This window comes from Chroicocephalus ridibundus, chromosome 3, assembly GCF_963924245.1.
Source record: "Chroicocephalus ridibundus chromosome 3, bChrRid1.1, whole genome shotgun sequence".
Classification (NCBI taxonomy): Eukaryota; Metazoa; Chordata; class Aves; order Charadriiformes; family Laridae; genus Chroicocephalus; species Chroicocephalus ridibundus.
This window is the reverse complement of record NC_086286.1, coordinates 68843142-68857424: the sequence shown is the minus strand read 5'-3', so window position 1 is coordinate 68857424 and position 14283 is coordinate 68843142. Positions and strand designations below refer to the sequence as shown.

Genomic DNA, 14283 nt, shown 5'->3' with positions numbered 1-14283 from the left:
AGTGAGAAGCTAAATGTCTTAATTTCATAATTTAGTTTCTTAAATGTTTTTTTCCTTCAGCAGTTTGTTGTGCAACACAAATTTGTAAGGCTTTTGTCAAAAATCTTGAGACTTGGGTAAATACAGTTTTTTAAGGTCTACCTTTGTTACCTTTTAAGTGAGCTCATCCTTGTAAAACCCAGGAAATTCTTTGAGATGAGTAGAGCATTGTGTAAAGATAAAATTAAGGTAGTGTTTAATTTTTAATTATTAACCTCTGATATATTTCTTTTATCTTAAAACATCATTTGTCTGTAGCACTTTTCAGATAGATCTAAGAGGCACTCTGAAGAGCATGCGAAGTATGAAAGATTCCCTCTATTACGAGAGCTGTGCAAAAGATGTAAAAAATCCAGATTGTTACGGTGTTTTGAAACATGATGTAGTTCAGAATTCTGGAGAAAATGAAGCATTAAAAGAAGAATCTCTCCATAGCAGATGAAAGAAAGAGAGGTTTTGGTCATTTGAAGTATTTTGTTTCATCAGAATGGAAACATACAGTTTCGATGTTGACTTTAAATTATATGACACAATATGAAAAATTTAAAATCAAATAGTTTGAAGCGTTTTAAATTGCCTGCCGTTCTTTTTTTATTCCAAGAATACTGACCTGATTTTGTGAAGCATTTTGAGTTTGGCAGAATTGACTATCTCAATAAAGTTCCACTAACAAGCTCTGCTTACAGGATGCATTTCTGTGTAGGGTCGTGCGTAATTAGACTTATAAAACTAGAACACTGTCTTACGTTATTGTTTAACAAAGTTATCCTTTTTACCTCCTTTTTATACAGGTAATTTTGTGCCATTGTTGCTTAAATGTGCCATAATACTTAATCTTTAGGATGAAAAGGGATCAATGAGTTCTTGCTATCCTAGTCATGGAAAGCTCAAGCTAAAATAATTGCAGTTGTGCAGACTTTAGTGAATTGTGACTGCAGGTACCTGTGCTTATTGCTCTATTTAGCATTATGCAGTGTCACGTTAGTGAATTTATTTCCTGGTAACTGCATTCATAACCATCTCACCTGTGTTTGCTTGAAGTTTTACAAAAAAACACAGCATGGACCCATGCCCAGCACAGATTTTTTTTCATCTGGAACTGTTAGGATTTGACACACCTGTAAACTATTGAAAATGGAGACATATGGGATAGATAGGTAGCCTTAGCTGTCATTGCTGCTACTCTCTATGCATGTACCTATATGGTCTTACATATACATATGTTTAAACACATGCAAAAATTGAGTGCAATTTGCTTGAAATTTTCTGCACACAGTATTGTCGTATGCTGTTTATTTTATAGTATCAATGTATTACATGTTTTGTGAATGGAAAACAAAAAAAATAGCTAAATCCTTAGATTTTCAACTCTTAGGAGACCTTTTTTAGAAAGAAAAAATCAGGAGATAAGGCTGGGGAAGGGATTCCAAGGAACAATGAGAAATATATTATTCAGTAAAATAGGCTTTACATTCAGCATGCTTGCTGCCTTACGAGACTCTTTTCTTTCTCACTGAGATTTTTAGTAGTAGTAGAAGCTCTAAGGAACATTTGAAGAACAACAGTGAAGTGTAAACAGACATTCAGGGAACTCACTTCCAAAAGTAAGAGTATGATATTAGGAAAAAAATTAAGGACTCTATTTAAAAATTCAATCACTGGGCTGACAATACTGACTAAATGGCTTAAGAGTGAACTTCTGAATAATGGACGTTGATATAAAATGAGGATAAGTCTTGAAAGTAACAAAAATTTAAGCTGGAGGAGCAAAGCAACACAAGCAAATGTAATCATATCCTATACTGGCCACATTATATATTCTAGACCGTCCCACTGTGCTGGCAAGAAAAATCTATAATAGGAATTTGTGCCCTAGTTGTTGGGCACAAATGTATGAAAACTAGAACAGTAAGGGTAGGAAGAACTGTGAATAATAGCAACTTCCCAAAAATGGAAATAGAATGGAGCTGTAATAGAAGTGAGCGATCTAAACAAAAATAGCACAAGGATTTGTCAGTGATTGCATGAAGCCATGTTAGTGAGGAATGTTAGGCATAGGTTCTTTGTTGGCTCTTTCATTCAGAATTGAATTCCAGAAGTTTTTCTACAGTTTTACTTGGCAATTGTGAAGCATTCAGGCCTGGGTTCATAACAGGCGTGTTGCTTTTGCATTTGCAATGGATCTAAATGAACGTGAATGTCTTACGCAGTTTGACATCATTCGCGGCATGCCTCTTCGCTCTTCCCTCCTACACACATCTGCAACTGCTGCTGCTCTGCAGACAGCAGCAGCCACAGCAGCATGTGGCTGAAGCCACCCTCCCACCGGTACATCACCTTTGAGGCTGGTGGGATGGGAGCTCATTCCTTCCATTATGGATAAGGGAGATAAAAAGGCAAATGACCTTGTAAAAAAACCCATAGCAGCACGGAGGAGTTAAATGTTATTTTCCAAACAAAACATTCAATTAAAGTAAGACCAGGGAATTTGCAGACATTTGTGGTTTTTCCTCAGAAGAACTGAAAAACATTTTGTCATGGATGAGGCATAAATGTTGTGTGGGCTGGAACTGTACAACTGATTCACTTGGAATTTTGTAGCAGTGCAGTGCTGCTTTTGATGAAGTTAAAACAGCTCAGCCCTGGAATTAAATTAGTTCTTGTACTACTGTAAAACTATTAAAGGTGGGCGGGATTTATTGTAGCAAAATATTTAAAATTATTTGACCTATAGTGTGGTGTGCCAGCAGTTATGTTGGCATAGAATTGTGTTGTGTTGGAAGAGACTTTTTCCGTGTAAGAGTAGTTACATTTATATAGAGCCAGTATAATCACAGTCATACTCGTGGAAGAACAGTCATGATCCTCCTCTAATTCTGGTGTTAAGCAAAACTGTACAGCTTGTGTATGGAGGCCCATATACATCAATAGAAATGAGCGTGCTTTTACTGTGACTGATGCTTATCACTGACTGAGGGATTTAACGCGTGTTTGTTGCTTCTTGTTGTTGAAGATGTTGAAGAACCCAACACGCAGAGGCTTCTTTCTCAACCAGTTATTGTGTCTTCCAAGTTACAAATCCCTGGCCTACCCTTGCGCTGGGAACAGCAGAGCAAGCTCCTTCCAAGTGTAGCTGGGATCCCAGCCAGTAAAGTTTCTAAGTGGAGTACAGATGAGGTAGGTTTCCCGTGTATCTTCTGTCTCACTGACACTGCCTGTGAAGTCTTGGTTGATTCAGAGCTTTAACTTAAGCCCATGAATTAATAGTAATGCATTAGTACTCAGAGGATTAGAGTCAGCCAGACGTAATGTTACAGATCCCCAAAACGCCCGTTCAGCTGCCATCCCGCTCTAGAAGCAGTAAGTATTTATTCCTATCTGTATAGATAGGTATAGATACAGATAAATATATATGTATGCATATATATTCACTGGGGTTAAAAGCGGAAAGAAAAGTGCTAAATGCATGGCAGCTCATGCGCTCAACGTCTACACTAATAACATCTAGCACCCACACAAATGTTTTGGAGGAATGGTTTAGGGGTCAGCACAGACCAAGGAGCTATTACTGGTGCATTGTTTGGATGTGTCACACTGTTTTGGAGGGTGAGAATATAGTGCAGAGGGGAACGGTGTGGATACGGTCAGGCCATGACACCTGATTTCAAGATTATAGCCCCATCACTGTTCAAGTATGTAATAATGCTTGGACAGACAGGGTCTAGTCCCTGCTTTACTTTCAGAAGTACCTATGACTAAGGCAGTTTTCTGCAGCTGAGATGGTCAGATCTCCTCTAATCAGAGAAAAAAGAAGCATGAACCTGGAAAAAGTATTTGCTAATTTCTGTGTAAAGAATAAAGAAGAAGGCAGCAACCAGTTTGGTTTGTGAGAAGTGATTAATCAAGAGAAGATTCATGGTTCTGGATCTGCATGGATAGCATAACCTGAGTAATTTTGAGGGAGTAGCCATATCCCACTCTTAGATGTCCCGTGGACAAGAGTGGCACGTGCTCTTTTAGTTCACGGATTTATTTTGTGAATCTCAGCACCCAGCTGCATGACTCCATGCACTTCTAGAAGAAGGTGGAACATCTAATATGAGGCTGTAAAAACAATAGCTAAAAAACTTGACTTTAATGATTGTCAACCTTTAAGACTGTCTTGAGAAAACAGCAGTCTTACTAAATCTTCTGTTGTATACTTTGGTGACAGGTCTCTGAATTTATACGGAGTTTACCAGGATGTGAAGAACATGGCAAGGTGTTTAAAGATGAGGTGGGTGAATTTTATTTCAAAAGGACTCAGAGTATAAAGCTTGGTGGAAAGATTAATTTTGTCATCATTAAATATACAGATAAAGCAATAAGATGAAGTGTATTTTTAAAATCAGATGCAAATGTGTGGAAGATTAGGTTGGTTTGCAGGTCATGGAGTGGGAAGGAAGTAAAGAAAATAGAACTAGTTAGGTGTCAGCCAGATCTCTCGTGCTTCTCTAGCTTTGTTACTGCAACTGAAATTACTGAAAACTAATGGTAGAAGAGGAGGAACTTCATGATTTACTCCTGCTCTCTCTTAATCTGCTTTGAGGAAATTTATAAGTATGTGTAAGTTCCGCAGGATATTAATAACTAAAATAAAGCAGAGCAGTGGTTCAAGATGAGCACCTCTTAAAACTCTTTGCATCTTGTCTGATTGCACGTAGCTCTTGATGCTTTTCCTCTTGATACAGCCAGTTTACGAAAGTGATTTGAGTGAGCAGAAAATTGAAAGATCTGAAGGCTTCTGATGGGGTTCAAAGGAGCATGTGTACTCACTTTGTGAGCACGCCAGGCATGCATTTCAGGTATCTGGGAAGATTGTTTGTGCCAAAGTTGTCATTAGGAAGTGATAGAGCTTTTAGGTGCCATAGGCCTTTATAAGCTGGGCTGGCTTTTTCTTTTCCGCTCAGAGGTTTGTTACTCTGGTTAATGCTTAGTTTCAAGAAGGCTGTTTGATCACAAATTACCAGAGTGAATAGTTCAGGTGCTTATCCCAGCCAGACCACCTGAATGGGCAGAGCCTGATACTGCAATATCCCAAGTCAGGCAGCCTTTCAAGTGAAGAATAATTACAAAAGTTTTCAGGCTGTGCTGTATATTGTAATGTGTGGTTGCATATCAAAGGACTGACAGGCTGCATCTTTGGGCATTTTGCACTTGCTTAGGTGTTAGGCATTTTACAGTTGCAGCAGGTATGCAGGCCTAGATCATCCTGTATGTCACTTACGGCGTCTTAGCAATGAATTTAAGATCAATAAAAGCTGGTGTATTGCTGATCAAGTCAGCAGGTGGGAAGTGTCACAGAGATGGATGAATCTTAAACACGTTCATTCTCAGAGGTGTAAGAAAATACTTCCCCTCTTTAGGATTCAGCCTCTCGGGCTTTGTCTGTGAGGAGTAGATTAAACCTCTCCCAGTGAGGCCAACTGGCGTGGACTGGCTGGCATCAGTATGTCTTTCAGAATGTGCTAGTAGAATGTGCTAGTTCAAACTTCTGCTGTGGAAATGAACCCTCATCCTGCTTATATTAAGATGCTGAAAAAAGTTGGGCACCCCATGTTGGTACACTTCTGAGTCCACCCCGTCTGGCTTTGTGCACGAAATGAGTAGAAAGTAATTGCGGTAGCTGCATGATGCTGGTCTCACCGCAGTGTTCCTTGACTTACAGTGCTGGGGTGTACCTTGCAGGCTTCCTTTGCAGCCTGTCTGATTCAGAAAACTTCTCTTCTAGTCCTGTGGAAACTCAGTTACGCTGTTTTTATCTGAAATTGGTGTCTTTAAGCCTAAGCAGTGTTCCCAGTTTAACCACAGATGGCTCTTAGGCCTAGCCATCCTGCTTATGTTACACTGAAAACTTAATATAGATACCCAAGTGACCTGAAGTTTACACCAGAAGTGTTGGCCCCATTGAAGCCCTTGGAAGTGAGGGCCTCGTGGCTCTTCCTGCCGACAGAGCGGTCAATCTGCTTACAGGAGAATATTCACTTGTAACATTTATTAAAATAGCAACACTACAAAGCTGGCAAAAAAAATATTCAATGTTTTGAAAAGTTGCGTTTGTGTCAAAGAGGCAGTTTTATGTAGCCTGGCCCCTGGGTTTTTTTTGTTTTAATTTGCTATTTAATAAACAGAAAGGGGTGGCCTTAAGGGGGTTCCAGTTTTGTAGTTGGGAGTGAAATCCAGAAGCTTTCTTACGGAGGCGTGCATAAAAGGAATAGCTAAGATGTTAAAAGGTATTAGTGTGCTGCACTACAGTTGAGTTCTACTTCATTTACCCATCTTGCTTTTCCTTAGTTCTTACTTTATACTGTCAGTATGAAAATAAGAACTGGTTAGCTAAAAATTAGCCAGGGTTGTTTTCAAGCAGAAAGAAGATCATCCTCCTGTTCTTTTGGAATAGCTGATTTGTCTAAACGGTTGAAATCAAAGCTATCCTGAAAGCATTTGGAAGTGTTTGTATTCAGCCATTCCCTCACACTGTCTGAAATTGCTGGAAATTTTCTTTTCATGTTTTCAGAAACATCTATACTGCTGCACTGTCAGACCTATTAATAACTTTGTATGTTTATTTCTTTTACAGCAAATTGATGGAGAAGCATTTCTACTAATGACCCAATCAGACATAGTCAAAATAATGAGCATTAAACTGGGACCAGCCCTAAAAATCTTTAATTCCATCCTGATGTTCAAAGCTGCAGAGAAAAACTCACACAACGAACTTTGAAGATAATGGAAAATGTGTACGAGCCAGCTTTCTCCACTGGAGCTCATGTTTTATTCAAAGCACAAAGACTTGGTAGAACTGTTGAGTAAGGACTCTCAGAAAGGAAGAAACTTACGTTCAGCACTGGTGGACTATTTATATTCTGCTAGAGCCAGTACACATTCGGAATCCTTCTGGGAAGTGTTCAAGCTTTTGAGAAGGTACTGTGTAACAACCGAGTCAGCTAGTCTTACTTACCAAACTAATGGCGCTAATTCTCCATGGATGGTTAGGATCCCTAACTTTCTCTGGACATCAAGAAAACCTTCATTAATTATTTATGCTGTATTATATAAGGGAATGTTAATATTTTCTAAGAATTCTCGAATTCTACTTCACGTACCCATTTTACTTTTCAGAAGCTTTTACTTCATACTATCAAAATAAAAACTGATTAGCCGAAAATTAGGCTACAGGTAGCCAGATGAGACTGTTACGGCTAATACGTATTTGTGCCATAGTTCAAAAATGAAACACTTAATGTTACATACGTGACACTTTATGCTATAGCATATAACTTTACAGATTATAAAACTGTCTGTTTGCTTGTAACAAAACAAAACAAACCTTGTTGGGGTTGAAATTATAATGCTTTTTTGATAACTGAATGTTTTTACTTTTGCACGGTTACAAAAATGTTATGTGAGTTTTTCCACCAGCATCTTTAATGTATTTTACCAAAAGATCAGTATAGAGAAGGCTGCAACTGAAAAATAAAGTTTGACTTCATGGAAGACTTTTCATTTATGCTGCACAACAGAGTCCCAGGCTTTTACACGGGAGCCTGCTACATTCCTTCAGCACATGAAGGAAAACACATGTATTTCGAGGTAAGGATATTAGCAAAAAAGAAAATATATTCATTCATGTCTGCACATGGCAGTCTCCAGTATGAGAAAAACAATGTGCTAAAGCTAGGACTGCTACTCTGGCTTCATATTCAACTGAAGTTTGTTTTCCCAACGGTGGGAGAATTATTTCACCCACTACTTCCTAGTTGGAAAGTCTGATTTATAAATGAATAGGCATAGGGGGAAAGGTAAAGCACGGGGGAGAAGGATACTGAAACGCATCTGGTGCATCGGCACATCTTAGGTCTAAGATGCATGCATTTCACTGGGTCATTAGCAGGCTGCAGATGCCACCAGCAGGTGCTTAGGTGAGGCAGTAGTCTTCCTTGGAGGATTTTTATAACAATTTTGTCAGGGAAAGTGGTTGCACTTGGTATATATATGTAAGATGTAAACCAGATGCACTTTAAATGGGAGAAAGCCTAGTTACCTGTATACCGAGGACTATTCCAGAATGTTACTTTTTCAGGAAGAGACAGGAGAGTTGGATCAAGGTTTTTGGCAGCCCTCATCTTAGTGCTGCAGTGGGCAGTTGCTCAGCCGTTAGAGCTGAGAACAAACAGTGTTTCCATTGCACAGAGCTGGGAGAATTTTACATCTTCCCACAGATTTTGCTAGGCTGTTCTTTGGCTGGAGTTCCTTAAGGTTTCAAGTTCCTTAAGGTTTCAAGTTTCGAGTTTTTCTGTGCCCCATCATATAAGTGACTGGTACCTGCCATAATACGAGGTGAAACAGGGTCAGTATGAAGTAAGTTGCATTGCTCTGTTAATTTCGTTCCATAGCATTGCATAAATAATATTTTTACAATTTGTTCAATATTTGTACATTCAAATTGCACTCTTACTGTACTACAATACAAATAAAACCTGAACTGGAGCTGTCTGTTACATTTGTGTGTGCCCAGGATTCTCAGATGAACCCGTCTGTTCCCAAGGGTGGTGTGAAGTTAATTCCTCACCGTAGCTCAATGTGGCCATGAGTTTAAAAGAGCAACTTGGCTACAGCCGTCTGCCCTCTCCCTAAACACTTACTTCTAAGGCTGTCACAATCAGAATCCCATTTATGGACCCAGATTTTGTCACTGGTAGCAGCTGAAGTTGCCCATGCAGATCAGTAAAATGCCATATTCTTATGTTTTCTTTCCTTCTGTCCTCCCATGTAGTTTTATTTTCCCTCACCCTGTGTCTCTCTCGTGCGCCAGGTCTGTAGCCTACAGTGAGAACCAATGAAGAGATTTGCTGCTCAGCAGAGATTACTTGGGGATGTTAGCAGCTCCCTGAATTTTTATATACCTATTTACACAAGTACTGTGTGGTTTAAGAAGTGGGTTTGAATTAATACTGTTTAATAGATGTAGAATAAACCTCACTTAAATGATACAAACCCCAACTTTTTATTCATACAGCTATCACTTAGAACAGTGAGAATGCGCATAATCCTTCCTTTTGTATCTCATGTGATAAGGGTGTAGCCACCTCTGTTACAAAAACTACACCCAACAAATTCACTCAGCAGCTGAAAACACTCAGGAGAGCTACTGAATCTTTAAAATGGCAGTTGGTATTGTTTTGTATGTTGTGTTGTAGGTAGCCCAGCTGTCACACAGGTAAAGGTTGTCCCCTGATTGCCATGGGAGTCACATGAAAAATCCTAAGACTGTAGTGGGAGAGTCTGGCCATTAAATGCAGCAATTTCCCCTCCTCCTGCAGAGTCTCCTGCTGTAACCTCTGCATTGGAGTTACCCCTGCGCAGTCAGGCTTTAACAAAAATTCTGTGGTCTTCAAAGCTGTGTGTTTGAGTGTTGAAAGAATCGTCGTGACCACAAACGCTGCTTTGCCTACACCGGCGTTTTTAGAACTGGTGGGAGACCGAGCTCTTTAGTAGAATGCAGTGTTTTAATAACAAGCCATTTTAATTTCTAATTAATGCAATGGGTCATGTTTGCTGGCTGCTGCTACTGTCCCTCACTAGGTGCTCGTCCAAAGCTGTGCACTGTGAGGCAGTAACTCCGGGGATTTCCAGACATGCAGGAGTTAAGAGGAGCGTGTTAGGGAGAGGAGGAGGCTGTGGAAGAAGAGAAGAGAGGCCTCTGCTGTGTGTGGACAGATAGGAGAGTCACCACGTGGAGAAGGACGATTTGCTCTGGGGAAAAAATTCAGAAAGAAAATGAGGCATTCTCTCCCCGACGCCAAAGCTGTGGTTACAAACCCACATGGCAGCATCCCAGGTAAGTCATTCTTCCTACTTGGAGAGCTCATCTCAGAAGCCTGATTTAGCAAGTTCAGGATTAATGTTAAAAAAAAAAAAGAAAAATAAAAGAATGTTTCATGCATTATATTCATCATATAATGAGATGATGGTAACAAGTAAATCTTTAATTTGTGCCACTTCAAAACATTAAATGTATTAGCGTCTGAAGCAGCGAAGTGCTCATTTTAACACACGAGTACGTTTTTTAAATTCTGACAGTGAAAAGACTTGGAATTTTTTAAATGCTCCATATGGACAAATAATATACGACACATGCAGTAATCTAGAAAATTTTATTATCTCTAATGCCTCTAAACTGCTCTAGAATTTCCGTTTAAAATAATGAAAATGCTTATGTTTCAAATTTTAAAAAAAGTAGCCAGTACAATAAAAAAATGGGCATTACTAAATGTAAAGGAGTTATAAATATACATACACTTCCACCAGAAAGAATGGCACTGATTTATCTTCACAACAAAGGGATTTATTTTGGCAAAATGTCAAATGCTCCCGAGAGGAGTGCTGTGTACGCCATCAGATACTGGGATACTCAGGTGCCTCCAGCCCTTTCTTTGTCTGGGCAGGGAGGGATGCTGGACTCCTCACCTCAAAGACCAGGGATTCCAGGAAGCTGAGCGTCCTGTGGATTCTCTTTGGGCACGGGATATCGAACACATGAAATGCAGCCACCAGCGCGGCCAGGGCCATGGTGCAGTCGTCGAGCTGGGCTAGCTCCTCTCTTTCCACATACAGCGCAAACTCGCATGAATTCACATTAAAGGGATTTTTTACTTCCAACACTGGTGTCACCACCTTCACCTAAATCAAAAAAAAAAAAAAGGATATTTCAAATGATGTCACAGCATCGCTTTGGTGAACAGGTCAGAGAAGTAAGGAAGCGTAATAACACTGCTTTGAATTCAGGTAGTATTTCTATGAATGTTTGCCTTCTACATAAAAGGCAGGCTAATGTCATCTTTTCCCAGGAACTAAGCTGAGCCACCAGGTGATGTGCCCAGGCAGCTCATAGGAGGAAGAGAGACCAAGGCTGCTGGTGCTCTGTCTCCTACCTCCTCATTCACTGCAGCGAATAGACTGGAGTCATCTCCAAAGACATCTGGCAGGAGTAAACATGCAGCAGTCATTTTCATATCTGTCAAAGGCAAGGATTTCTACTAAATTACAAATGAAAGCATTCCAGCACTGCAGTATCATCCTGGAAAAGCAGGTTGCAGCCTATGAAGTAGTTAACAGCTCAGTAGTGGAACTGTTGTGCAGTCCATTTTGTACTACAGTGAAGGTTTAGGTGCCTTAGCTGGCAATGGGCAGTGGTATTCCAATCATTCATGACACTCTGCTACTCAATATTATGATTACATTTCTCTCACAATAAATAAATAAGTAAGTAGGCCTTTGGGTTGCTTCTAGCGGAGTTTGGGAGCTAAGTAACTCATCTGCCCCCAAACTCCTCCCTCCCCTGGAAATCAGATGTCTCTGGGGAGTCTTGTTGCCAGAGGACTCCACTTTGAAGGCTGTGGTACAAGCTGGTGCTGCAGGACCTTCTGGGATGTGGTACCCGCCACCCCTCTGGTTCAGCTAATGATGACTGTAGCATCTTTTTTGCAGGTCAGGCTTCTGGTGCCGTGTGTTTTACGGAACCTATGTTGGCCAGCGTTTGTTATCAAGGTGCCAGGACAAGTTGTTTGTAAGAAAAAGCAGGAAAGTAAAGGCCTTGGAACTTTACTAAGGTATGAGGTAAAATCTTTGTGGGCATATTGTATAAGAAAAGACAAAATTACTTGCAACATATATAGCTTTCTAAGGCCAAAGGTATGAGTAGAAAGTCTGTAAATGCTTTCTGAATTAGGCCGTTTGTTGACACTTTTTAATCTATCATGAGCTACTGAGTACTTGCTTTTTTAAGCTTAAAGGAAGAAAACCCCAATATTGTAACCTACTCTGCTTATTTAAGAAATGACCCGGTTAGAAAAGGAGTGAAACTGCTACAGGAAACACACGTGTTCATACTGTGTCGCCTTTGATTTGACATCCTGGCATTATGCCTGTTTGATAGAAAATGACAGTCAAAGAAGCACTTCTCACAGAGCTAAGCTCAGGCATAGGCATCGACAGCTGCAGTTTGGGAAGAATAAAGATTATGAGTGACTCCCTCAATGTTTTGTCCCTGCAGAGCAGCACTCCCAGACTTTTGAGACTAAAAGAAGTCGAGTGGCGGCAGATGCTTGCTTCCTCACAGCCAGGGAGACAAACACATCCAGGTACCTGGACCTCTGTGCGTGGCCGTGGTGCCTGCTCACCAGAGGTACCAGTTTGGGCACTTAATCCTGTAATGTGTCTCTGCAGAGATGAGGTACCTGAAACACAGGCAGCAGTAACTAATTCTTCCGTTATTTCACTGGGATGAAGACTTCAACCATAGAAACAGTACCTCTCTTTCTAAAGGAAATAGTCTCTTTTGATGGGACTCTTTCAAAACCATAAAATTTGTTTTCTGCGTGTATTTTTAGAAAATAATAAGCACTCTTTTACATATCTAGAAATATGTAATTCTGCTCATCTTATTTTAAGGCAGTTACTAACTTCATCAAACCTGCAATTTTTTATTCAATAGAAAAAAAAAAGTTTCAATACCTGACTGAATTTCCTAGCAATTTATTAGCTTTTATTCTTAATGCTTCCCCATCACTATATATTTTTCAAGCAGCTGTGACAGTGTAAAATGTTTTTGCAGTAAAATTAGAGCTAGTTTAGTTACATACGTAAGAACAATAAGCTACAACAAAACTCTGATATTCAGAGCACAGAAGATTTGTACTGACATTTCAGAATGTCTTCCTCTGTGTGACGCTTCAGATTTTCTTGCAGCATAATGTTAATTGGATTATTCCTCACCACATACAAAGATAATATGTTTTCTGAGTAAACCTCCAAAATCTCAACTGTTTTCTTATAAATGTCCATGTGTGTGAGAAGCTGGAACTCCCTAAAAAGCTAAAAGAAAAAGAAAAATCTGGTATTATTGCAATCCTCAAAACCAAAATGGAAAACAACACGTGAGGTGCACATTTTGAAGGCAGGATAAGACTAGCTCAGTAAAATAAGACTATAAACTGGAGGGGGTGGTTTAGTTTCTTTTCAAAGCAGGGAAGAAATACATCAAGTCCCACCAAAATACTTCAGAAAACCCACTGGTGGTGTGTGTGTGGCATGTTTAACACAGGACTGGTGAATCTTTTAAAGTGGGGTTAGCAGCCAAAGTATGAGTTAAATTAAAGAGAACAGTATTGATGGATACTTCATCGGAAACATCCACTAAAATATATGCCTATGGTTTTATCACATCTATAACGTAGGGTTCAATGTCATTATTAAAAATAGCTCTATTACCTGATAAGGGCATCTTAAGAAAGGAAATAGTCTAAGAATCTCTTTTAAAGGTGCCTTATTGCCGATCATCTTCCTCCGTACTTCTATTGTCACATTCATTCTGTTATCCACTTCTTTCCAGTTCCTCTGAGTTTTCATATATTCTTGCTTAAGCCACTTAATGTGTACATCCATTGCACCACCTTCAAGATGAACGGGTTCTTCCTATCAAGAAAGGAAGGACAGAAATGTAATAGATCAGCTATCCTTTTTATCTGATGTGGTTTGTCTGATTTTAGCGTAGCCAAAGTGTGGCCAAGCTCAGCAGAAAGTACCTGTAGTGTGGTTTCACTACCAGCTCTGTGAACTCACCCTCATATTCTAACAGTTATATTAACATCTGTTTTCATACACTACTACAGCTATCAGCCAAGTCTCCCAAGCTCAAATTACATAGTTGAGGATGTTCATGAAATTCCTATGTCTGTGCCTCGTTTGCCTAATTGTGGTTTACTGGAAATCAGTAGGCAGTTCTAATGATGACTCGGTGTTTAGCAACATTTGCTCTGTATTACCAAGAGAAATAGTATTTGCTTCTTGCTGATATAGGTCCTAAAAAACCGGACAACTAACTTTTCACATTCATGCAACTGAAGTATTTACCTCCACGGAGACCAACTGAACTAAGAAAACTCTTAATGGAAAGCATTATTTGAGCAGTTTGACCGTTAAGTGTTTTCAAAAAGTTATATAGTTCGCAATCTTCCCCAAAATTATTATTGTCTCTGGTGTAATTCCAAACCCAGTAATTACTAAGAAGAGGAGCAGCTATCCAAACCAGTCCATCAGTGGCGAGAGCCTGGGGCTGTTTGGTTTCTATCAGAGGACGCAGCGAGTTTGCTCATTGAAACAAGCTGAGATGCCGTACAGATGCACAGTCAGTAGAATTATCAC

At 39.7% G+C, this 14283-nt stretch overlaps 2 protein-coding genes across 9 annotated transcripts in view; one reads left to right on the top strand and one right to left on the bottom strand.

Moving 5' to 3' along the window:
• Positions 1-8795, top strand: part of L3MBTL3 (L3MBTL histone methyl-lysine binding protein 3) — an 81443-nt gene extending 72648 nt beyond the window's left edge. For all 4 annotated transcript variants that reach the window (XM_063329619.1, XM_063329620.1, XM_063329618.1 and 1 more), the window contains exons 20-22: positions 3053-3216; positions 4253-4315; positions 6659-8795. In XM_063329619.1, the coding sequence (XP_063185689.1) occupies positions 3053-3216; positions 4253-4315; positions 6659-6802 (371 nt within the window). In that variant the 3' untranslated portion in view covers positions 6803-8795. The remainder of the gene's footprint in view (positions 1-3052; positions 3217-4252; positions 4316-6658) is intronic.
• Positions 8796-10300: 1505 nt separating this feature from the next.
• SAMD3 (sterile alpha motif domain containing 3) overlaps positions 10301-14283 on the bottom strand; it is a 45694-nt gene continuing 41711 nt past the window's right edge. For 4 of the 5 annotated variants that reach the window (XM_063331068.1, XM_063331070.1, XM_063331069.1 and 1 more), the window contains exons 9-12: positions 13351-13554; positions 12783-12954; positions 11013-11095; positions 10301-10761 (exon numbers count right to left, since the gene is read on the bottom strand). In XM_063331068.1, the coding sequence (XP_063187138.1) occupies positions 10477-10761; positions 11013-11095; positions 12783-12954; positions 13351-13554 (744 nt within the window). In that variant the 3' untranslated portion in view covers positions 10301-10476. The remainder of the gene's footprint in view (positions 10762-11012; positions 11096-12782; positions 12955-13350; positions 13555-14283) is intronic. The other variant, XM_063331071.1, reaches the window with a different exon arrangement.